The sequence below is a fragment of the Python bivittatus genome, unplaced genomic scaffold (assembly GCF_059951505.1).
Source record: "Python bivittatus isolate LINGU-HERP-01145 unplaced genomic scaffold, Pbiv_v1 ctg000190_np1212, whole genome shotgun sequence".
Classification (NCBI taxonomy): domain Eukaryota; kingdom Metazoa; phylum Chordata; class Lepidosauria; order Squamata; family Pythonidae; genus Python; species Python bivittatus.
Genome location: NW_028277042.1, coordinates 15666345 through 15691505, shown reverse-complemented (window position 1 = coordinate 15691505; position 25161 = coordinate 15666345). Strand labels below are relative to the sequence as shown.

The 25161-nt window shown below is 40.3% G+C and overlaps 1 protein-coding gene across 3 annotated transcripts in view; it reads right to left on the bottom strand.

Moving 5' to 3' along the window:
• Positions 1 to 1068: 1068 nt before the first annotated feature.
• ADCY7 (adenylate cyclase 7) overlaps positions 1069 to 25161 on the bottom strand; it is a 64728-nt gene continuing 40635 nt past the window's right edge. Inside the window, exons 11-28 of one of the 3 annotated variants that reach the window (XM_088136119.1) lie at positions 23837 to 24022; positions 23324 to 23367; positions 20455 to 20508; positions 19764 to 19844; positions 18805 to 18886; positions 18286 to 18383; positions 15844 to 15928; positions 14566 to 14703; positions 12739 to 12774; positions 11809 to 11868; positions 10424 to 10584; positions 9815 to 9896; positions 8458 to 8613; positions 7522 to 7668; positions 6093 to 6200; positions 4761 to 4875; positions 4485 to 4609; positions 1069 to 3506 (exon numbers count right to left, since the gene is read on the bottom strand). In XM_088136119.1, the coding sequence (XP_087992245.1) occupies positions 3369 to 3506; positions 4485 to 4609; positions 4761 to 4875; positions 6093 to 6200; positions 7522 to 7668; positions 8458 to 8613; positions 9815 to 9896; positions 10424 to 10584; positions 11809 to 11868; positions 12739 to 12774; positions 14566 to 14703; positions 15844 to 15928; positions 18286 to 18383; positions 18805 to 18886; positions 19764 to 19844; positions 20455 to 20508; positions 23324 to 23367; positions 23837 to 24022 (1896 nt within the window). In that variant the 3' untranslated portion in view covers positions 1069 to 3368. The remainder of the gene's footprint in view (positions 3507 to 4484; positions 4610 to 4760; positions 4876 to 6092; positions 6201 to 7521; positions 7669 to 8457; positions 8614 to 9814; positions 9897 to 10423; positions 10585 to 11808; positions 11869 to 12738; positions 12775 to 14565; positions 14704 to 15843; positions 15929 to 18285; positions 18384 to 18804; positions 18887 to 19763; positions 19845 to 20454; positions 20509 to 23323; positions 23368 to 23836; positions 24023 to 25161) is intronic. The other 2 variants (XM_088136120.1, XM_088136121.1) reach the window with 2 other exon arrangements.

Genomic DNA, 25161 nt, shown 5'->3' with positions numbered 1-25161 from the left:
TCCTTAGCAGTAGGCAGATAGCTGCGTCTAGAATACCATTTGTTTCGAACAATGGGGTGACGTTTGAATATTTACTACTATTACTAGTTGTTGCTATCATCATCATCATCATCTGGAGGCCACCTATTCCAGGTGACTAGGCAGCTTTACAAAATAAAAATAAAAAATGACTCCAGCGATAAGGACAGTGTTCATGGAGGCAGCAACACCTGCCCCCCTCCCCCCCATTCCAAATTCCTCACAGCTGTCAGAGCCCAACCATCCATCTAACTCAATGCCTGCAGGAAAATCCAGCTGTTTAAAGAGCGCTTGATAATGGGCAAGGCGGAAGCGATGCAGTTCTTTGGGGGAACATTGTTCCAAGGGACAGGTGCCACACAGAGAAGGTCCACTTCCTGGGTCTCGCTAGAAGACATTGGTCAGTTGGAGGGACTTGAAGGAAGCCGATGCTCTCGGAACACCCAGGACAGGCAGGCATTACAAGGGAGAGGCAGTCCCGAAAGGTAGGCCCCAGGTTGCATATAGGTGATAACCAGCCCCTTGAATTGCACCCATAAGCCAACTGGCAATCCATGCAGCTTGTGCAACAAAGGTGCTGCACGGGCATAGCAAAGCGTTCTGGGACAGCTGAAGTTCTTCAAGAGTGCACTGTAAGAATCCAACCATGAGGTAACCACGGTATGAGTAGCTATGAGAAAGGCCCCACCCATTGGAAGAGCAGATTTGAAAGGTTTTACTTGTGGTAGTAAAGTCGTCTCTCTGCCTTTTAATTCTGTCCCTATTCTCGATAGTTGTCGTATTGCAGGGATTAGGGGTATTTGCACGGTCTGATTCTTAAGTATATTTTTATATAGATTACAGAGAAAATAGCATCAAATAACATTAAACTTTTAATATGGAAAACTTAAAAGTTGAAGCAACATAGCTGAGACCAGTTGCCTTGGATCACAATATAATGCAAAATAGAAAATATGGATTTCACAAAAGTTTCTGTTGGGATACATCTGAGAGCAGGTACCAAACCTAATGATTGCAAATGTTAGACAGCAGGGAACTTTTGAGCCAAAACATTCTAAATTCTGCATTTTATTTTAAAAACCCAACATGTAATAAATGTACAATAAAAAAGAAATTAAAAGTAATAATTCACATTAACTTGCAGTTATTACAAAAAGACAGTTGCACAACCTTCTTTTTAATACTATCCAGGACCACCCTATCTTACTACTCTCTAATATGACCTACTCTAATCACCTAAGACTTTCTAAAAGTCCTATATCTATAGTAAGACCTCACTAGAAGTTTGTTCCCATCATGAAACATAGGTAATTCATCCTCCACGTGTTAATTACACAGTAATTATAATGAACACAATAAGGGTGCACACAGGGCTTAGCATGGTGAAAATATTTGCAGTCAATTGAACTGCACTCTGAAACTTGTTTTAAAATGGTAAGACCAGTTTTCATTAACAGATTCACTCTAGAGAACACTCCAAATTCTTCAAGTTCATATACCTTTACATCTAAAATGCCTTACACAAATGTATCTAGCAGAAATATAATTACACAGCAAAATACAGGCAGTTGTTAACAGTACTACCCAACGTAAGTGACTAATACTTTAGATATAATCTTAGATAAATGCTGTCGTTTGTTTCTGCATTTTCTAGAGCTTATGCACAAGCAGGTAATTTCCGTTCAATTGGCTGCCCTAATTTGGGGCAACATCAGAGGTGCCGAACCAAATGTTTTTTGCAGTTTTGTATCTAATTCCATAGTTCCATCTAAAAGAAACTGCAATTTGTAGATAACGTAGCATTGCTAGGGACTCTTTCAGACAATAATTTTATTTCATGACTAAGCATTCTTATTGTGCTATAAGAACATTTTCCAGACTGAATCCTAAAATGCATCACAGTTCTCTTAAATTTTGTTTGTGTTGCTACACACAGGGTCAATGCCTATCTTCAGCTGATGGTAAAGATTAGTAACACCTTAAAACAGCCTATTTAAAAATGTACAGGATCTTTCAGAATTCCTATTAGACACAAAAAGCAGAATCCTACTTTGAAGTAAGAATACAGATGAATAATAATAATTGGTATAGGAAGAGGCATAGACAAGGTTGGCACAGACACGGTAACTGGCCGACTTCTTGTTCATTGTTGTTGCAAACCTATTTAAGATAAAATTATATGGGCAGTTTTACTTACTGTGCAGTGTTTGAACAGAAGCTGCCAATGAGGTACGAACGTCATCCATAATGCTCTACACCACTCAAAACTTTGAGGGTGTTTCTGACAGAGGGACAAAGAAAAGAAGAAAAAGAAAAAAGAAAATGACTTGATAGCTTCTGTGCACCACAACCCATCATGCATCATCCTATGTTAGTAGTGGGGCTGTAGTAGAAACTGACCATGATTTATATAAGTAGGGTTGCTGAATAAGAAAGAACCTGAATTTTACACTGACAATGCAGGAATTTCCATATTACGATAGGCCGCACTGGCTGTGGAAATAAAACGGCACCTTGCGAAGACAAACAGAAGGGGGGGAAATGCTACTCAAGAGTCCTTCGACCCAAAGAACATTTAAGACCCTAAGCCGCAGAAGTTTGCTCTCAAGCCCAAGAAGTAAGTTCCAGAAAAATAAATCTGCATCAGCTGGGGAAGTCCCCCCTTATGCTATTCCTTCTAGAACAGAAATGAGGTAAATAGTGATGAAAGCAGGCGGGTCTAATTTATTCTGTGGGAGTATAGGATGACTGCAAGAAAAGTATTTTTTGTGTCTTGAGATTTTAGTTGAGGAGAAAACTGGAAGTGCAATTTTGTGGGACCCACAGCAGGTCTGAGGGTGGCCTGTGGCGTACGATGAAAGGAGGAGCCACCGTTTAATGGCAGAACGCATGCTTGATGGGCAGACAGCAGGTCCACATAAAAAGACCTCCCATGACCAGCCTCCAGTCTTGTCTATTGTAATCCACTTTTTGCTCAAGGCAGTGCTATAGCGCTCCTCAGATCTATCCACATGAAAAGGCAAGGATGAGACAGGAGCAGGGCATTGAACCAAGGAATCTGCTTAGCTGCGAGTCCACGAAAGGCATGCAGAAGAGGAATCCCGTGCCCTCTGTGGCAGGAAACAAATTGGCATCAGCTAGAGGGACAGACCCAACTGTAAACATCTTTCAAGAACTTCTTGCGCTCTTCTCTTGAGATGCAAAATGCCAGCACTGACAGCCATTTGGCATAAACTCCTTTACGGAAGGAGACAACATGTTCAGGCCTCACCGAAAGAAAGTTGCTTAAAATAAAAGCAAAGCCCAACAGGATATTTTGACCACAATTTCTCAGCATCTTCTTGTTCAAGTCAAAAAACTTGGGATTTGGCTGTATCGGTGCAGACAAAGTAAGTAACCAATTCTCCCTTTCCCTTGACATTAATCAGTCCTCGGCATTCGCAGGCATATCCCAAGCTCTCTAGTATTTTGCATGTCTCTTCTGTAACCTGTGCAGGAAACAAGCAAAAGTTGAGAGACCATTCAAAATCCCCAATGAACATCTGACTGGTTTTGGACCCTGCTTCTTTGCTGAAGCTTCCAGAACAATTTATAAAATTGCTACATTTACCAGCATGGTCAAAGCTAAATATTAGGCAGATCATAGAAACAAATGACAACAGCTATGGCAGAGGACAACAGTATCTTCCAGTAGGTAAGAGCAACGTGGCTTTGCTGAACTTATCTCTATCCTGAACAAAAAAGATTTGTGATTTTCCTGGGCAGAAGAATATTGGGACTCCTGCTACTGGTGATTTATTTGCCTTCCCTGTCTGCCCAGAAAGAGAGAATAAGATTTAGGCCACTGCATTTCATTCTTGATATTCTCTGCTTATGCATTTGGAGAGAGCAGGTGAAGACAAAGGACAGCAAGAAGAGCAAAGTAGGACAAGAGGTTCTGTAGATTATTCCTGGACACCTGATGAGGTGTGGATCCCTGAATAAGACCCAAGAGCAATGATATACTATATTAAGTGTCACAAATAAACAAAGCATTACAAACTATTTGTCTGGGGGAGAGGAGAAACTCTTACAGAATTATATTTCATTATTTTGTGTAAATCACCTGGTAAACCCTTCCAGATCAACCTAAACCAAATACATAAAAATGAAGAAAAGAACCTAGTTTATTTCCAGTATGATAAAATCACTCTTCTGAAACAGTTCCATTTTAATTAAAGTGCTAAGTAAACTGGTATTGGCTTCCATGGGAGAGGAGTTCAACAAAGAGAGCACCTTCTTAAAAGGCTAGCAATCTCGTAAAGTTCTCACTGAGTCTCAGGCAGCTGGGGAAGCCATCAAAGGACCTCATTCAAAGACCATTAAGTTGAAAGAGAGAACGGTGTTTCCCATCCATCCACAGAAAACAGTTACTGTGCAGGTTTCCTTCTAGCGAAGTTCATCCCAAACTTCCCTTCTTTCTTTACCTGGATTTTCCCAAGTTCTCCAGTAGTCTCCATCCTGCTGGCAACATTGACAGTGTTTCCCCAAATATCATACTGGGGCTTGCGAGCACCAATCACACCAGCTACTACCGGCCCATGATTTATGCCTGCATGAACAAGAAGGTGAAGGAGAAAATATTGATATAAAGCATACACAGGATGGATCCAAACTTGGAAGAAAAGTATCAGTGTAATGCTAGGAAAAAATAGTGTACCATTCTTGAGGTTTGGGAGAAGCCCACCTCTTCCCAAACTTACCAACACGGAGACGGAAATTGTTGAACGAATGGCGATTAATGCCATCTAGTTTTGTCATCAAGGCCATTGCAAATTCCACCATGATGCCAATTTGAGCGCACAATTTTTCTTGATCCTAAAGAAATGGTGGGAAGAGAGGCACGTGCAGTGGATCATTGCCCATAACAGCAAAACATCATGGTGGTCAACAACCAGAATTCCTCAGAGGCAACAAACACATACTAATATAAACAAAAATAAATGCAGGCACAGTTGTACTAACAAGATGATTAAATCACAGCATGCTCTACGAACAATAAATCAGAACTTTGCTACATTCCAAAAAAAAAATCCGACAACAACTGTATATAAAAAAATCTGAATGGCCTGGAAACTTTATTAACGTTTTACTAAAATATGAGTTATCAAATATAATGTCTTGGTAAAAGCAGCAATACAACAGAACGTGGGCTGTAGATTCAATGGTCCCTTCGCTTCAGAGTGGAATCTTAGTGCACACAAGCACTGTCACTGTCTACCTTCATCAAAAACGCATCCTAGGAAAACCCATGCGATTGCAACTTCTGTGGGAAAGATCATCTTCAAGATGATTCAGCATGATCAACAAAGGTCAAAACTCACATGGAAGAACAGTAACTTAGGCCAGCAAGAGAAAATACCTATCCATTCAGAGCTCTCTCCTTTGACTGGTCCAGCCTTCTAGCAGAGAACCCCCCTCAGGCACATATTGTGCCACTAGGATTATATTCCTTAAAAATTCTGACTGTATCTTCTCCAAGGAATTAAAAGAGCTCTACGTTACCAGCTGGACTCCTAATAAAAGCTGTGTGTCAAGTTTAGCTGAAAATATCTTTAGCATTCTGGTATAAATAATGCACTTCTGGATTGTATAGCTATTGCTGATTTTTAAGCACTTTGGACAATATAATCCAAGTGTATCCCGCATTTCCCAGAGGCATGAAATGCTATGCCAAAATATTTGAAAGTTTTAACTTGCTCTATTGAATGTCTATTCTACTACCAGGCATGAACTCTAGGACACTTGGTCATTGAACTTAAGCATCTTACAAGAACTTTCTGATATATCCTAGGGCCACAGGGGAAGTCGGCTGAAATCTAGGCAGGTCTTTTTTTCTTAAATATGAAAATACATAATGTTCTAAGGTTGTGTTTCTCAACCTTGGCAACTTTAAGATATGTGGACTTCATCTCCCAGAATTCCCCAGTCAGCATGCTGGCTGGGGAATTCTGGGAGTTGAAGTCTAGACATCTTAATGTTGTCAAGGTTAGAAACACTGTTTTAAGGAATTAACACTTCAAAAGGAGACCTACCAGATTATTCTCTTGACCTGGTACAACGCAGAGTCCAGATGCTGCCATGTAAGTGCTCCCAATAGTTTTGATTTTTTCAACTCCACTAAATTTAGGCTTTAGCAGCAGCTATTTGACAGGAAAAAAAAGAAAATGAACAGGGTTCATGACTTGTTGATCTTCTCTCACTGTACAGTTGTAGGAAAGGCTGGATTTTTCAGAAAAAGATCTGAAGATCTGAAGCACCAGCTACCATATTCTTCCAATCTGGAGATAATCAGGAATGGCTTCAGGACCATTCTCATGCAAAACTTATGTGGTACGAATGAGTCAGGGTCCTTCCCTCCACTATCCCCAACTGATTCCTTCTTTAAACTTTATCAGCATAAAAAATAATAATAATCACTTTCAATCAAACTGTCAAGTCCACAAAGTCCAAACCCCAATTCAGAAGAATTCTCATGAAACCAGGCCTGGTTCAGATAAATGCTCCTTTATTGGTTGGTACATGCAGCTTGAAGCAAAGCATTGCTAAAACTAAAGTCCGCGTAAATTTCCCTCTACTTTTCCCTTCTTGCCCCCCATTCTATTTTGGTGTCTGATTTCTTTCTCACCAGATTGCAGCCTTGTAAATTCCTCTCCTGGATAACACAGTTCTTCCTGGCCTTCAGGCTACCACCGGTTTTGTCTGCTTTCATGTCTTGTTACAAATTCCCATATCAAAGTAAGCAACTATCAATATCAAAGCAATACCCCAAACATACCTATTAGCTACTGTCTCCCCCCTTGTTACAAATGGCAGAATCAAAGCAAGCAAATTCCTATTGACTACTATAGCTATTAAGTCAGTCCTCTTGTGATTAACATTTGATTGATGCAGGTTCTGACACAAACTTGACCCCTGGTGACTTCTTTGACACACCCATGTACTTTTCTTGGCAACAATTCAGCAATGCCTTCTTCCCTCCAGATAGTTTTTCAACTTTCCAGTCCAACTGACAATTCTTGCATTTCCCTGGTAGCGTCCTATCCAATGAATAGCCAGGCCTGACAAGGTTAGCTCAGGGCTGCCACCTGCAGAGACGTACCCATCATTCACGAATCCTATATAGGAGTTGGATCTACCTTTCATTAACATCTGGTTCAGATGGTGTCTATTAAGACTGAGGCATCGATAAATCATACAATACTTTACCTATGCTAAATGTTTGAGAGGAAAGAATATTCATCTGCTTTCTCAAGTAGGGCAAATAAATTTATATACTGTACCTAAAGCAGTGTTTTCTCAACCTTGGCAACTTGAAGATGTGTGGACTTCATCCACGCTTCCTAAGTGCGGACCTTAGGGAGTTGAGGAATTCTGGGAGTTGAAGTCCACACATCTTAGGCTGCCAAGGTTGAGAAACAGCGATCTAGAGGATTGCAGAAGCCGAAGTAGATAATGAAATACCTCATCAAAATCAGCAATGATCTCATTCAGGAGCCGAAGACATTCCAGCCCTTCCTTGTTGACATCGCACTCTGTGTAGAATACCTTGAAGTCAGGGACCGAGGCAAACATGACACAGACGCAGTCATAAGACTGATGATACCAGTCCTGAGGGACATGCAGTAATAGGTTCATAGTATCATTAACTGAACTGCTTTCAACTTAATGCTCTACCCCCTTCCCTGTTAACTAAGGCAACAGTGATACACAACGTTCCTCTCTATTTAGTCCACTGAAATTGTACTAATCAAAAATTAGGTCCTGCACTGTGTTAGCTATACAAGGGAACTTGTCACACCAAGTTGCAGTAAGGGGTGTTACTCTTCCATTGTGTCAGACAGGCAGCCAATATTTCTTCCAATATTTCTTTCTTTTACCACTTCCCCAATCTTTTGTCACCCGAGTATATATAATACTCAATGAGCTTGATAATTAGCTCCCTAAAGGTTTATTATTATTAATATTATTCCTACAAACCTTGGAGTTCTCCATGGTGATGATGAATTTTATTTATGTACCATTTCTCTCAAAACAGCCCTAAATGGCTAAGGATCCACAGTGTGGATGGGATGAGACTTCAATAACTCTGTAGCGATCTACTCGGTTTTGGTTTAGCATGCTATGTGAATCCAGGCCCTGTGGCTTGTGAACCATGGCTTATGACTTACTGTAACGTGTCCACATATTCATGGTGACTTAATCAAGAAGCCAGGCTGAATGTGTTGTATGAACCAGCCACTGGGAGTGGGTTTTCTACTAATATCTAGGATTCTATCACTTTCTTCTTATACTGTTTGAGGATAACTTCAGTGAATGACTTCTTCAAGATCAATCAAGTGAACAAGCTACCTTCAACCAAACATCTGCTATGTAACATTATGGTTAACTCTTCTGTACCTCATTTAATTTGTCCCCAATAAAATGGGCAGCCACGTGAGCTGGGAGGACATTTTCAAGCAATAGCCTGTTTACATTCTCCATGGTTTCAAACGACTCATTTTCCTTTTTAAATTTGTTTTTCTGTAGGCAGTCCAGCCGACAATAATAGTCTACCTGCAAACAAACAAGGAGTCAAGTTATTATATTTTCTTAAAAAATAAAAACCCAAATTATTTATTTCCAGGATTTTTCTGCACTCAAGCCTACCTAAATCACTGTTTACTCTTTTTCCTGAATTTTTTGGTGTTGTAGATGGACCATTTGCATTATTTATTTTCATATAAAAGGCTCAAATCTGTATAGACACATCCCACGTATGGAGATTTGTGTTCAGATCACAGCAATCATAGCCACTTCACATGCACCCAGCTCAAACGAGTAAAACTATTAATAAGGATAATATCAAATGATTGCTAAATCAATATGGGGAGCCCAGAGCAATGCCTTGGGACAAACAGTTAAGAGCAGTTTAAAATAGAAATGTGCCTCTTAGGAGAAAATTAGACTATAATGAATGCTTCACCTGTGTACCAAAATGCTGGGATTTGTTCTGGTTTTGTGTACATCACTACACAAGGATAATATAGGATTTCCACAACTAGGGAGCGGATGTATCGAATGCACTAGTTACATCTCCCATCTGAAAGCAACGTTCTTGGGAGAAAGGAATCGGTTCATTCAATATCATCCATTCTCACACCCTCACGGTGCAAAGAGGTTTACTCTTGTCTTCTCCTGACATAGTTTTTGAGCATTAATGGTTGTGCATTAAGAAAATAATGACAAAAGTCAACTGCAGCATGTTCTATCAACAATGATTTGGAAGGGAGGTACGGTAACTTTCACTTCCAAGAGAGGACCTGCTCCTAGGTGGAAGGTGTATTTGAATCAACATCATATTTTGTTGAGTTGTCCATCACACCGTATGTGAATTAATATCACCACTCCTTAATATAGCTATTCTATGGAAGAAAATGCATTCTTATTAGCAGATTTCTGAGCATTTCAGAATGCTCAGAAAAGGCCACCAAATATTGTTCCATCACGATGGCTGTAAGAAAAGTTTGGAATATAAATAGATTATTTTCCATGTTATAAGGAAGCTTTTCATCTTTTGGTTTTTATTACATACATTGTTGTTGGATGTATTGTCTGAACATTTGTTCTATGAATAAATAATGACAGTGACAAATGTAAAGAATAACAACAACGACAACTGATAGGATGAATAGTTCTTGGTGTTGTGATCAACTTCCCCAGCTCCTGGGTTGGAAATCTGGGGAGACATCGAGACAACCCATACAGGGATCCATACCTGCTTGGACAACAGGACCAGAGTTATATAAAAGAGTGCCAGGTACAAATTGATCATCTCTCTGGGTTTGTTTATAAAAAGCCTGAAGCAGAAGATAAAAAATTAGAATAATTACATGAAATAAACATGTTTGTGCTTGAAAAGGTCCGAAGTTTCAAACTACAGAACGCATGAGAAACCAAAGTTGCTCATATATTGGCTGAAATGATCTTCCTCAGGAGAAACAGTGAAAGGACCTTCCAAATTCACCACTTATGGAGGAAGGAAGGGGCAAGAAATGTGAGTTCATCTCAAACTTGTTAGAACACACATTTCAGTGCTCCCCAGGGTGTTTGCAAAGCTCAAAATAAAGTGAGTAAATAGAAGAGAGACTAACGCCATTTACGACGGTGACATCACAGGAACAGTCCACTAAGCCTTGCAGCATTTTGGACCGCACATTCCAACAATATGCATCACTACAATATTTTCGGGGGGGAAATGGTATCTTAAAGTAGTCAGCATACTCCTGAATCAGCTGATCTTTTCCAGCATTATTTCATTATGTTTTTCACCCCATCCCACCCCAGCGCCTAGCAAAGGTACCATTGAAACACAAACCCTTTCTACCTGGTGGTAGAGTTGAAGTCGTAGTTCGGAGCCTGATTGCTGTTAAATATGATGAAATACCCCACGATGGCTCCCGAGAGCAGCATTAACTTGAGTTCAAAACTCATTCGAAGGAACACAGAGCATGCAATAAAACCCAGGAGACAGCAGTAGGCATAATACTGGTATAGAAGAAGAATTTAAGCAAGAGTTAGCAAATGCTTTTATATCAGACTGCTAGGAAATGGATTATTATTATTATTATTATTATTATTATTATTATTATTTTAAATATGGTGCATATAAATATATAAAAGCTTGGCTGCCTCATAACATAAAAACAATGATTTAGCATTGCATATTGAAATTGAACAATTTGAGCAAAGCAAAAGGCCGGCATAATTCCCCTGCACAATTGTGGAAAGAATTTAGTAGACACAAGCTTTACTCCTTGCAGAAACCGACGTTGTTGTTAGATAGCAAGAGAATGGTTTCAAGTGGGACTAGCTCAGATCCTAAACAAGGATGACTTGTTATTCCCTGACCTGCTGAAATTATACATTCATATATAATGCATACAAATAAGTAAATTAAACATGGGATCTAAAATATCACGGAGGTTACAGTTTTTCAATAAATCCTTAGTTACTACTAAAGTTATGACATTTGTTGCATCATTAAAGGAGAATCTAAAAGTCACCATTAAGCTATAAAGTAAAATACTGGGTTAACACAGTACAGGTAGTCCTCATTTAGCGACCACAATTGGGACTGGCAACTCACTCATTAAGCAAAGCAGTTGCTAAGTGGGAAATCATGTGACTGCAACTATGCTTACAATTTTACTTCAGCTTTCCTTTTTCCCCACTCCCCCACCCTTTGCAATGCTCACCCCGGCACTGGGATAATTAGCAAGAAGGGACTTGATGTTTGTATTACATTCATTGGAGAGGAAGGGATTACAAGAGAGGAAGCAGGCACACCATGGGGAATACACCAGCTGTTTGCCAAGTGCAGTGTTTGCCAAGTGCAGTCATGGCTGCTGGCGTCAGCGCATTCTTTTCAATGTGTATTCCCCTTGGGGTGCCTGCTTACTCTCTTATAATCCCTTCCTCTCCAATCTCTCTACTTTGCGAGGTGGGGAAGATAAAACGGGTCAGGCACAGGACAATGTGTACTGACTAATGGCGATCACGTGACTGAGGGATGCTGTGAAGATCATAAACATGCCCCTTGGTTGCAAAATTATTTTTTCAGCACCGTCGTAACTTCGAACAATCGCTCCATGAGGCAGTCTTACGAGTTCTACTTGTATAGACTTTATACATTCCCAACTGACTTTTGCCCATGTATACAGGGTTGGACCAAATCTTTATTTTTAAAATATTATATCCAACTTCACTCACCGGGTACATCATAGTCATACTAAGTGATCCATCTTCAACTCCTGAACTGTTTCCTGCCAGCTGTTTTTTGGGGGGTGGAGGGAGGACATAAACAATTATTTAGGTGATAAATTGGGCTTCACACGAGCAAAACCGTAGGGATAAACATTAACAGAAATATGCAAGAGGGCTGAAACATTCTTTAGTCCTGGGAAACAAAATAGTATTTGGGAGTGACTCAAGCAGACTCCTCCCTGATGTTCTGGGGTATAAGAAGGAGGGAGCCCAATCAGGCTTTCAAGATTCTATTATTATACCCTATTTCAATAAAGTATAGTTCTAGTCTTCCTGTGTAGTTGATTTTCTGGTCTGAACTACCCAGTGGGGCTGACAAAAAGAACTAAAGATGACCACCTAACCCAGTGTTTCTCAAGCTTGGCAACCTGAAGATGGGTGGACTTTGACTCCCAGAATTCCCCAGTCAGCCATGCTTGAAGTCCACCCATCTTCAAGTTGCCAAGCTTGAGAAAAACTGATTTAACTAAAAGCAATGCATATGTGACTAAGTTTTCAAAATAAGCATTTCAAAAGTGTTCAAAGTCACTTTAGTCATTTGTGTTCTAATTTTTAACCCACCTTTTAGCCAAGAGCTTTCACAGAATATAAATGCAACAAAACAAATGTCACATCCAAATAGAACAAGGTTCATTTGGAAATCTCCATCCTGTGATAAGCTTCTGTTTAAAAAAGGCCATTTGTGAGCAACAGCCACAAATCTATTCTAAAGAAAGGAGATGGAAAAGCTAGATAGCAGGGTAAAGTCAATGCAGCCTAGAATCAAAACATTATAGAATATTTTCACCCTGCGATAAGAAGCTATTGACAGCCAAGTCCCTTCTGCTATTAAGCCCAAGCAATTAATCTAGCCAATAAGATCAGCATTTTACTCACTGGGTTGTCATGTGGTCCACCTGGCGGGCTCACTGGCTAATTAAGACATTAAAAGCTGGTTAGGGAATGTGCTGGTGGAGATTCAAAACACATTCATTTATTACCAAAAGAGCAATGTGCAAGTTTTCAAAAAGAAGAGAGGGGGACTGAAGTGACAGAGAAATTCAATGAAATGGGAAAAAAGACTCCTTGATTAAGCAAGATTTAAAAACTGTTGTTTCAGACTGAAGTCCCAGCTTATCTGTGCCCAAATTACCATGCACCTGTCAGCCATATAAGGTAGAAGACTAAGACTAAGGCTAAGAAACAGACACCATGCAGACCAAAAACAACTTTTATTAGAATAGTTATACAATCTTGCAGGTCTGAATGTGCTTCCCTTCTTCCCTCTTTTAACTTCAGGAGAATGAAGAGGGGAACCTGTCTGAAGCTTTTTTGTGAATCACTTTCCTGGCCTGGGCTCAGGTTGCATTTGTCAGATTGTTGACTTGGTAGCAGATTTTCCTTCTCTCCTTCAAGGCCATTCTCTTTACTCACTACAGCATCACATCAGTCACTGCGCTTTGGTGAGCAGTGCTGAATATGTGTAGAGGGTAAAAAAGATGACCTTGATGGAGAGATGCAGGCTCTGTTGCCTAGGCAAAAGGGGCTGAAGCATTTTTTAAGTGCAGAACATCCGGATAACGTTCAGAAGCAGCTCAGACAGACACCTCCCTAATTCAGTGAACTATACGGAGAAGGAGGCGGCACAGCAGAATCAAACTTGCAAGATTCTGTTATTAGAGCCAATCCCCATAAAAGTAGTTTTAGCCTTCCTGTGAAGTTGATTTCCTGGTGTGGTCTACCTGATGGGGCTGACAAGATGTGCTCAGGGAAAGGTTTTGGCAAAGAGTGACTATGAGAGCAAAGGTGTTAGTCATCCTACAGAAGGAAAGCAATATTTAGGTCACTCCAACCATTTCTTGAAATCAAATCTCCTGCTGTAAAACAGCAGCCAACTTGATGCTTTTGAGAAGCCATCAGGATGTGGGAGCAAGGGCTCTCTTCTTTCAGCACTCAAGAATCTGGGCCTCAGATAAATACTTTTTCCAAATACCTGGGATCTATATATCTGTTATCTATTGGGCATTGCGCTCTCGGATCAGGTACAGTTGGTGCTGAGTCTTATAATCTCAAGATGTATCGTTCATCCAGGTTTGGGAGCTACTGATGCTGCTCCAAGGTTCTCAATGTTCTGTCCTGCCTTCCCAGGTCTATAGCTTTAATAATGCTTTTAAAGGTCCCATTGCACTGTTTCTTTTTAAAATTGAAACTATTTTTAAATTTGCTATTTTTAAGGATGTGCTTTTTAACCTTAATTGAACTATATCCCTGGTTTGGGGCAGTTAAGCTAATTAAAAAGTAGAAAATACATTTGATAAGTTAATACACTAAACAAAAAATCCAGAGGCTATTCCGACATCTATCCCAGAGATGGACAATCTGGGGTTGCATAAATGTTGCAACTTTTGGGGGTGCAATGAATGAAATCTTCAAAAATTGACGACACGTTTAAAATAGAAAAAACACATAATAATAATAACCTCATTCACTGTCAGATCCACCTTATCTCTTCAAAAGGAAAAAGTGCTTTCCTGGTCCCCAAGCCTGTCCGCCTTCACTGAAACTTTTCTTTTCCCAAAGACCTCTAAGTACTTTCCATATTGCAGCAACGGATTCCCCAAGTTAGGCACATGCTTCCTGCTTGATTGTATAAGGCCTTCCCATTGGCCATGATCACAGACACAACTGCCTGCTCCCCCACTAAGATTCAGCAGAAGGAATTACCAAGTTGAAAACAGCTAGGATCAGCAGAGAGCCAAGGCCAAGGATGGCCAGAGGGAGCCTGACGGATGGCATCGTCTCCACTTTCTCAGAAAGCGTGCAGAGGTAGCGTGTTAGTGGCCACCGCTTCGCGCAGCATCTCTGCCAACAAAGAACAAATGTTTCAAGATGGAAAATCCACCACCTGTAATAGAGTCGCTCGTGCAATGACATCACGGCATCATACATATTTGCAGTTCTTTAGATAATTAGAACCATTGGCACCGCACGGTTGAAATGAAGGGACTTGCACAAATCTTTTCTCCTATCATTGAAGGCAGTGGCCCAACAGGGCAGCAAACCGGCTACTTTCATGCTTTGCTTATTCGAAAAAGAGATTGTAGCAGTAACCACACAGGGTGGGTTTGAATAATGAAATGGGCTATGCACTGCTACCTATTCTGAAGACAAGCGAGAAGTCCAGGGCAGAACCCACAGACCACGTGAAGGAAATTCCACGTTGGTCCTTGGCATCTCCAGTTAAGAGCATCTTATCTCCCACAACTGAGGAGGAATCTTTCTGTTCCCAGCCATGCAGACAGCTGCTGCTATTCCTGTAGGCAACGGTAGGCTAAAAAGATCCAGGATCTAACTTGCAAGCTACATACTTCCATACTTTGTTTACGGGAAAAGAAGGTTGTAGCAGTAACCACATAGGGTGGGTTGGAATAATAGATGCATTGTCATCTAATCTGAAGGCAAGCGAGAAATGCAAAAGGCACCCAACACATCAATGGTCACCTAGGAAACAGCAATTCCCTCAGACTGCAGAAGGGACCAGGAATATTCCCACAGCTTTGTTTGGACGCCTCTTATCCCTCCTCTGTCACCTAATGAGCTTTGTGCTTCTATTCCAATTCCTACAATCCAGGACCACTGGCTTACTTTTTCTCCCTTCTCCCTCCCCTTCTTTCTTCCTTTTGGGAGGACCTTTTAGATTCCAAGCCAGAGAGACTCTCTTGTTTTATGAAGCCTGTCTGGGATCAAGACCAGTTTAAACCTAACAATAAAGAACCCACCCCCTTATAGCCATTACTTTACATATAAAAGATGACAAGAATTCTAGCCCCAGAACGAGACGACGAAGCACTTTGGGTTTGCACAAACGGGAGCCATACACGGTTCCATCTGCACATCTGAAAATCTCAGCTGAAAGTTCACCTTTCAATGATACACATCTTTTTAAAGACATTTTGTGGTCTTGAATGTTGGTTTCCCTTCTTTTTTTCCTTTGTTACTTACCCAACAATCATCTGCGAAACACACACCCAAAATCAGTCCCATGATGATAGCTACAACCCCAAATGAGATTCCTAATGTTTGTGACCTGAAAGAGAGAAAGGGGCGGGAAGGAGCAGGCAAAAGCAGATAAAGAATTCAGGAGTTGTAAATTCTCCAGAAAGGTCTGAATCTCTTCTACTGCAAGGCTACCTGTACAGTAGATGTGGAATTTGATTTTCAAAGTTAATTTAGGATCACATATTCCAAGTGCTTTTATTCTCTTAAGGGCTTATTAACTGTGCACGAAATATTAGATGCAATCACAGTCTTGGAGCAAAACAGATCTGTGGGAAATTCCCTTTGTTTCATATGTTTTTTACAGATAAATCCTCCTTTTTGAACTGAAACTCACCAGTGCCCAGCCTGAAAGCAGAATTCAGTTCACCTGGATTCTATCTTTAGGGAAAGAGCTCCATGGAAAAGAAGATATGCTTTTATGTCAAAGGTCTCAAGAAGATCCCTGACCAAGATCCCAAGAGAGAGCAGCTTGGCATATGACTTGCATGCAAAAAAGACCTCTGCTTGTAACTCCAGAGGAGAGGACACTACAATGACTATTAATCTGGTTGCAAAGATAGCTTTTCCCTTCTCACCATGAGCCACCTCATGGGTCCATCCGTGGTACAGCCATGCAGAGACTTGGACTCCAAGGGCCAAAGGTGATTTGGAGCATCTTTAGGCACTCCTGTCAGCTAGTACCGCCCGCCTTCCTTCCTGCCTTCCTGCCTTTCTGCCTTCCTGCCTTCCTGCCTTCCTCCCTCCCTCCCTCCCTCCCTCCCTCACGTCTTTCACCCTTCCTTCCTTGCTTCCTTGCTTCCTTGCTTCCTTGCTTCCTCCCTCCCTCCCTCCCTCACGTCTTTCACCCTTCCTTCCTTGCTTCCTTGCTTCCTTCCTTCCTTTCTTGGGATTATGTGACTGCCAAAGATGACTGAGCTTGGACTGATGAGTTGCCATCGGATGCCACCTGGGCTCCAAAGCACCTTTTGCCCTTGGAATCTAGACGGCCCTAATCTGCAGCAACTCTGGCTTTGCTACAAAAGGAAGCACCTGGCACAGGGCTTGGGACATTACCCCTGAGGCAAAGTAGGTGACCCAACAACTCCCTCCACTCTCCCCTAATTCTGTTGAATTTGGGTATGGATTTTGATTCCAGTTGTTTTTGGAAACCAGTCTGGACTGAGAAGCAGGGAGCAAAAAATTGAATTGGATCATTTTATTTTACTGAACTTGTAAGGCTGCCTAATCATCAAATGACTCAAGGCAGCATTCAGGACAAGTTAAAAACATAGCATAGCAGTAAAGGAAGAACCAAACAGCGAACAACTACGGTTGTTAATATTGCAAAGCAGTGATGTATGATCTCTAACAAATTGTATTATCCCAAAGTGCAGTACAAAAACAATTGTTTCAGGTTACAGGAAACTGTTTTTTTAATGGAGCATTAGCAAAAACTTCCCCAGGGTAAGAGGACTTCAACAGAGAAGCCAGTTTGGTGGGGTGTTTTTCTTCACTGGGTGTGTTCAAGCAAAAGCTTGGCTGTCATCTCTCATGGATGCTTTAATGCTCAAAGGTCCTTTCCAGCCAAAAAATTCTGTGATCAAGGTCAAATAAAACCTTTGTCAAAATTTTCTCAGGAAAGCAAGAAGACACACTTCTGTGTTCTTGCTCTGTGGGCTAATTTAAGCAATCAAGTACTAAAGCTTTTTCCAGGTGGTATAACGTCAGAGAAATGGCATCTCTTGGTACTTAGAGAGACAATACAGGTGGTCCTTGACTTATGACCATTCCTTTAGTGACTGTTCAAAGTTACAATGGTGCTGAAAAAAGTTACTTATGACTGGTCCTCACACTTACGAACATCACAGCATCCCCAGTCATGTGATCAAAATTCGGGCGCTTGGCAACTAGCATGTATTTATGATGGTTGCAAAGTCCCAGATCACATGATTGCCATTTGCAACCTTGCCAGCCGGCTTCCAACAAGTAAAATCAATGGGAAACTTTGTGATTCACTTAATGACTATGTGATTCGCTTAATGACTATGTGATTTACTTAACCACCACAAAAAGTCATAAAATCAGGTGCGATCATGTGATGCCTCACTTAATGACCGCATCACTTAAAGATGAATTTTCTGATCTCTATTGTGGTCATAAGTCGAGGACTACCTGTAAAGGTACATGGAAAACCAGCACATTAAGAAAGGTTTAGCCTGGCTTGCTGTTTTATTTTCTTGTTACTCTATTCCTTACTACGCTGCTCTGTAAAAAGAAATCTACCACTTTGCAAAGAAGCATTTGTACATGCAAAAATAGTACAGTTCACTGCAAGAAAGAAAGTTATTACCAGTTTAATTGATACAATGGGATGATTGCATAATAAAAATAAAGACACACACTTACCCTCGTGTAATGCATATCTGTACTAAAAACATGCATAGCAAAACAATGCTAGCACAGACAAAATAGCCTCTGAGTTTGGGAATAGGGATCGTGCGATACTGGAGAAAAGAGAAACAGAGGAGAAAAGATTTTGATAGATTCATAAAAGACAAGCTTTTGGAGTGACTTTGTCGTGGAGGAGAAAAATTATAAACAGAATGAGCCCTAGCCTATAGGTTCTTTGCCATATACACACAATCCTATCAACTAAAGAGGCAGCAGATTCCTTCAAAAAAGATAAATAACTAATATTCAGAGGAATACTGAAAATACCCTTTTCCAGGGGAACTGACTGAAGCTAAATGAATGGAAGATTTTGTCTCGACCTTAAAATTCTGTAAACAGGAAACCACAAGAGTACGTTTTGAATTCTGATTTGTTAAGGTTAGCTTCCTTTTCAAACAGTAAACCCAGAAAATAATGGTTTTTGAGCTCTGAAAGATTATACTCTCTTAAACATTCCTCCAATGTCTTACTAACCTCTTTTTCAAGTCCTGTTTCTACAAAACAGAGCAGAAACCCACACAGTCCACGGAAATCATCTTTTTGACCACACCATGGTCTGCATGAAGAAAAAGAAGGGGGAAAAAAAACTGTTGAAATCATGCCCAGGAAAGGGATATACAATTCTGTAAAAAGCACAAAGTATGAAATTCTAGTTATTCTAAGTAAAGGATTCGTTTGTCAGAAGATCAGACTATTAAAACAAGACAGAAGTATTGAAATTCAAATAAAACAAAGGAAAACAAAATGTAGAGCAATCAAAATGCAGGAAAGATATAAAACTATACTTTGTGTTTTACTACCGTCAATCAAAACTGGATAAAAGGTAGAATATAAGTGTCCTAAATGATTAAGTTAGTTCTGAATGAAGATTTCAGTGGTGGCTCATTACAGACATGAGATGTATTTCTTAGAATTATTTCGTCTCTATGGCTTCTCTCTGTTTGCTGCATTATTTCTGAAGATGAGACTTTATTTTGCTGTTAAGTGCTCTTAAAAGCCTGTAACACTAAACCTTCTAATTAACGTCTAGTGCAGAGAGAATCTTTGATGAAAAGTTGAAAGCAATTTAGAATTCCAGAAATGAACTGCAATATTAAGAGCAACAGGCTGTCCTTTAAACAGGGGTGGTTCACATCTCTGTTGTTTCGCAGCCATCTAAAATCTAAATCTAAAATCTAGAATCTAAAAGAATAAAAACTATGCTAAGCTACAGGGCGTCCAAGAATCCAGAATCAAGAAGTTCTTTGAGATGTTTCCTTTTGCAGAAACTGAAGATGTAGCAGAAAAACCAGCCACAGACAGCCCACACAAGCACAGGACATGAAGAGATGAAATTTCGGTGCAAGATCACACCCTCTTATTATAGAAAAGAAACAGAAAAGAAATCTCGTCTCCTGCTCCTTTCTGTAAGAAGACTGGTTCTGCTTTCTTACTTGGCTGAACTCAAGCCCTCAATGGTGGACATCATTTTATCATTGATATCTTCTTCCATTCTTCCTTTCTGAGAGGTATTTCTAAGAGAAAAAAGAAAAAGGTCACCATTAAAAAGGATCCCTTCCAAACATGCAGAGAAAGGACTAGGATGGGAGGTGAACATCCAACATAACTGGAGGCCCACCTCCCACACTGGAGAATGGAAATGTAAACCCTTGTGGGATTGGCCACAAGAATAATCAGAATGAGAAATTAGACAGAATTGTGAAGAGACGGAGATTTAGCCTGAATTGAATGGAAGATGCTCGTTCATGTTCCAAATATTATGCACGGCTGGAAATATTACTGAACAGATTTATCATAACATGCATTTCTGGGGGCTTTGAACTAGAGCAGGAAATTTCTCTGGCTGGATTTACACATATCCTAATTCATAATGCAGCTGGTTTGGTGATGGTTAAGCAGGACATGTGAGGTCAGTTACAGTAGTTCATAAACCATGGTGTATGGCTTAGCTTGCTGCATGTAAATCCAGCCACTGTTATCTTTTTTAGCTGCCAGAGGGATATCAGTTGGCTTTAGAGGGAGATGAAATGAGAAATTCATGAGAAATTCAGGAAAATTATCAGTGGTGCTAGGGTCCACAGGAAAAAAAAAATCACTGAAAGAACAAGGGGAAGAAGAACTCACTTATAGTTTAGAACAGAAGGAGGATATAACTGGTCTTGTCTAGATCCATCCAAACTAACACATACACAGAGAAAGAGAAAGAGAAAGAGAAAGAAAATTTTGATGGAACACAGTAGGTCCAGGCCAATAATTAACAAATCAAGTAAAACACAGCCCCCCCAAAATTATAGCCACAGCAATCCCCCTCGGATCGTTGCACCCTCCCAAGAGAGCCTGAAACTGTTTTGAAAAATAAGTTTTGTGTCACTTCTTTAAAAAAAGTCTGAGGGAGCCAATTTGAAAGTGTAAGAACCAATTCAAATATAACTAGCTTGGGCTGTTCAGAAGCAATAACCATGAGCCCGCAAAGGGTAACATTACCTGTCCATGTTTCAGTCTGACAACACCCAGTAGATAAAACTCTACATTTGGTATCAGCAGAAGTGCAATTTCTAGGCACAGCAAAAAAGAAATTCAACACTTCCTACCTTTGGGGCCCCATGAACAGGGCTAAAAGTCACTGGAGTTTACAAAATGGTAGCAATGTTGGGTGGAAGCAGAGCCCTGAATCATGATAACTGACAGAAATACAATTTGTAAGAAAAACAAAGATGAGCTTTGCTTGCAAAATTACCTTATTTGGGACCATTGGTACTCCATTAACAAGAAGTTCTGGTTTTGTTTTGTTTTTCATTGATTATGGACTTTTGGAACAAAAATGGCAAGATAGAATACAGCCGTACATTTTTGGTATGTTACAATTATTGATTAGGTTTTTATTATTTGTTTGTATTCTCTCCATAGATTTATTTTTATACACTTATGGTTTTTTTTTTTTTTTTTAAAAGGACTGTATGAGAAATACTGGGTTAGTCACATTCAATAATCCATGTTTTGTCTAATTCTGAAAGAAAGGGCAGAAGGTAGAGGGAAATTTCAGGGAGAAAATGTGTAATGCTGTGTTTCCTTATTATTCAACTTCCTCTCTGCAATCATGACATTATGCTTGTTTGTGGATGGAGGCGAGAGGAGGGGTGGGGATGAGAAATCAGCTTAAGTGCTGGGGGGCACACATCCAAACACAAAATTCCCAAGCCATAACTGCAAATTAAGGCTCTGTTTTCATCAAGTCAAGAATTTCCTTTCCAGCAATTAGCTGATTCTGTTTACTACAGTTAAAAACCACGTGGCCCAGGAATTTAAGGAGTCATAGTCCCAACATCTCTGAAAAACACCAGATTGGAGAAAGATGGTCTAATTGTGAGAAAAATGAATCTTTGGGTGAAAAAGACAAGTTTTTAGAGGCCTCAGATGAATGGGATCGCCTTAATAAGACTGAAACATAAAGGGATGCGGAAGCATCCTTGAAGCTGATGTGAACCAGGCCGGTTGTAAACTCCTTATCACAAACATCCCAATAGCAACCTGGGCATCTGCCCTGAGGGAGGATGCCTTCTTCCTGGCATTTGGCACCTTGAACTAATTTGTTTCTTCTTCTCTGTGACACTATTGTTTTACTAGCAGATAACAGAGGGGCAGAGAGTAACTTGAGAACTATTGCCTATTTAGGTATGCCTGCATCATCCTATGAATATGTATGCGTATACGTTCTTTTTCCCTTCCCCTTCTTGTAGAACTGTATAAATACCAGAACATCCGTTTTGCCTGTAGGGGAGAGCCTCCCACTAACTTCTGGTGGGGTCCCCCTCCAGCTCAATAAACACTGCAGTGAAGCCTCGATTATTCTGCATTTGTGTCCTGCGTTTTGATCCCACATAATGAATGATTGAAAAGTAGCACTCAAATGTCTGTCTGTGATATGGAAAATGGTAAACAAAGTGTTTCTGTAACAATGAGCTTCAGTTTCTTTATAAAACCCATATACAGAAAAAGTGAAAAATAGTGGTAGGGTTTCTTTGTATGTGAGCTTACTATGGTGTATTATGTATATTTGCCTACATATTTACAGTATTCATAATTTTATTACTTTTACATGATATACATGTTCTGGCTCATTGCTATTTATATTACATCTAATTATTAAGAAAAAGTTTTTAAAATGCATAGATGAATTTGTTTCTTCTCTTTGTAATTAAAATAACTGAGTTTTTTTCCACGTATGATTTGCCTGGAAATGTTCCTAAAATCCTATAAACAGACTTTTAGGCATAGAAAGCCAAGAGTCCATCAAAATGGCATTGCGTGCAACATGACACAAAATATATCTTTGCATCATGATGGAAACTGCATGCCTGTACCAACATCGTGGCACAAATATGATTTGCATTATTTGCATTATGACGCCATGAAGCAGTGACTGCCTCCACTTGCTCTCCACTGTGGGTTTCCATGCCTTTGGCTTTCATGATTTGATTGCCCGTGCAAGGCAGTAGCAAAATTGATTATCACCTCTTAGGTACCCCATTCTATTCATTAAGTCCTTAGAGCAGTGTTGTCCAAACTTGGCCACTTTAAGATGAGTGGACTTCAACTCCCAGAATTCCCCAGCCAGCAATGCTGGACCATGCTGGCTGGGGAATTCTGGGAGTTGAAGTCCATTCATCTTAAAGTGGCCAGGTTTGGACAACACTGCCTTGGAGGAACTGTTTGTTGAGTATCCGTGCTATGCCTGAGAGGGGCACCAGAGATGTAGAACATCTTTCCCTGGGAAGATGTCTGTAGCTTTGCTCTTCCTGATCTTTCAGGTGCCTGCTAAAGTTCTCGTCCAAGGAGTTTTTGGAATTTATTTAGCCTCTCTTCTAATTCTGTTGGGCATGCTGGTCTTTGATGTTTATAGCCATTTCTTGTAAACCACTTTGCAGACTGGAGGATTAAGAAAATATACTGAAACATGATCGGAACCCTGTAATAAGAAGGATATGCAACTTGCCTCTCTGAAGTTCTCTGACGACTCGCTAGTTGCAGTGCTATCTCCTAAGCAAGGGAAAAGCGCGGAGAGGAATGTTTTATTTTTTAAAGAAGTGAATAATGCATATCGATTTTATACGATAAATAACATAGATACATATAAATACAGGTGAACTGGACCCAATCCCCCACAAGATAAAAAGCTTCATCAACGGTTGGGAGTTGCTACAATGTCCTCTTCAGAAATAGGAGGAGGAGATCAACAACAAAAGCCTTGTGACATCTACAAAACTGCCAAATAGATGTTCTCTATCCTCAGCCTTTGGAGCATTTCCTCCTTTGCTTTGAAATTATGTATTTATCGCAAATGGGAAATGCAATAACAGACATAAAAAAGATTGTGTTTCTGTACAGACATTTTTCAACTCCTTGCCTTCCTATTCACGAGAAACCTCATGCTTGCTTCCGTAGCTCATCTAAGGGCCTCAGAATTGCCTTTGGATGATAATTTGGAAAAAGTACAGCAAAGATTCACCTTCCTACGTCTGCGGTTGGGTGCAGAAGTCTCGCTGCTCACACTCTCTCGGTGGTTGAGGTGAGAAAAGGGCCGTGCTGCCCCCCAAGATTCCAAGAATCGCGACATCCGGACAGAGGCCCTCATCTTCAAGCCATCCTGCACTCTGGTTTGAGGAAGATGATTGTTGGTGGCACGCTGTTTTGACTAATAAGAGAGAGAGAGAGAGAGAGAGAGACAGAATATAAGCTAATGCACTAAACTGGCCACATTATTTATTTTACATTCTACAGTCTTTCCTACTCCTCCAGTTGTTGGCTGACTTGCAGTACTTTACAATCCTACTATGGGTAAACAGGATTAAAACAACTAAAAAAAAACAGAAAACAATTAATAGCAAACATATTGTATTCACGAACTGAATACAATAATAGCAAAATGTTCCTATGCTAAAGAACCCTAAAAACTCATGCAGTCTTATAGCCTGACATGGGAGGAATCCCTTTCAATTCATCTCCCTCAAAGGTTAATTCATCACACTAAATCAAAAATTGGCTTCTTGACGTCTTCCCGATATTTTGCACTACAATTCCTATCTCCCTGATGATTAGCCATCATAGCTGGGGATATGGGAGCAGTAATCCAAATTTTCTAGAGGGCAAAGATTGGAGACCACAGTCTTCCAGGGTCCTCTACAAGAATGCAGCCTTCGTAGGGTTATTAATCTGGAACTGTGATCATTGACTGTCCGTTGTTGGCTCTATTCTGTAAGCTGGCATTAATATCCTTTATGAATGAGAATATCTAAGGCAAGAAAGTAAGGTTGCCACTGCCCTTGGGTTTCTGTCAGAGCCCTAGAAGTTGCTGGAAAACCGAGGAAAAAAACCCCAGCTTCTTTTATAAGCTGAGCAAAGCAAATCAGGAGTATTCACTGTGGAAGGGCTTTCAGAATGCTTGGTAGAACTGCACTTAAAACAAGCGTGGGCGTCAGAGAGCCTACTCTGTTTAATTACACACATTTAAAGAACAGCCTTTTCTGGATTCCTGAAGAGCTCCTTGGAGACCAACATTTAAAAGCCATTGTTTCATGGGTTCTGCCGTACATGGCAACTGAACGTTTCATCCTTTCTAACCTCCTTTTCCAAGGGCACACACTGAAATAAAACCTCCCAAGTTGCAGTCCCTAATTTAATTCAGTTTATTGCCTTTGATGCCGTACCTGCTCCTCAAACCTGGAACAATCCAAACATAACCAAGATCTCAAACACAAAGGAGGAAGCCAGCAAAAAGCTTTGCACAATAAAGTCATAGGCCACAGGATCAAAGCCAAGCTTGGTGTCCGCTAA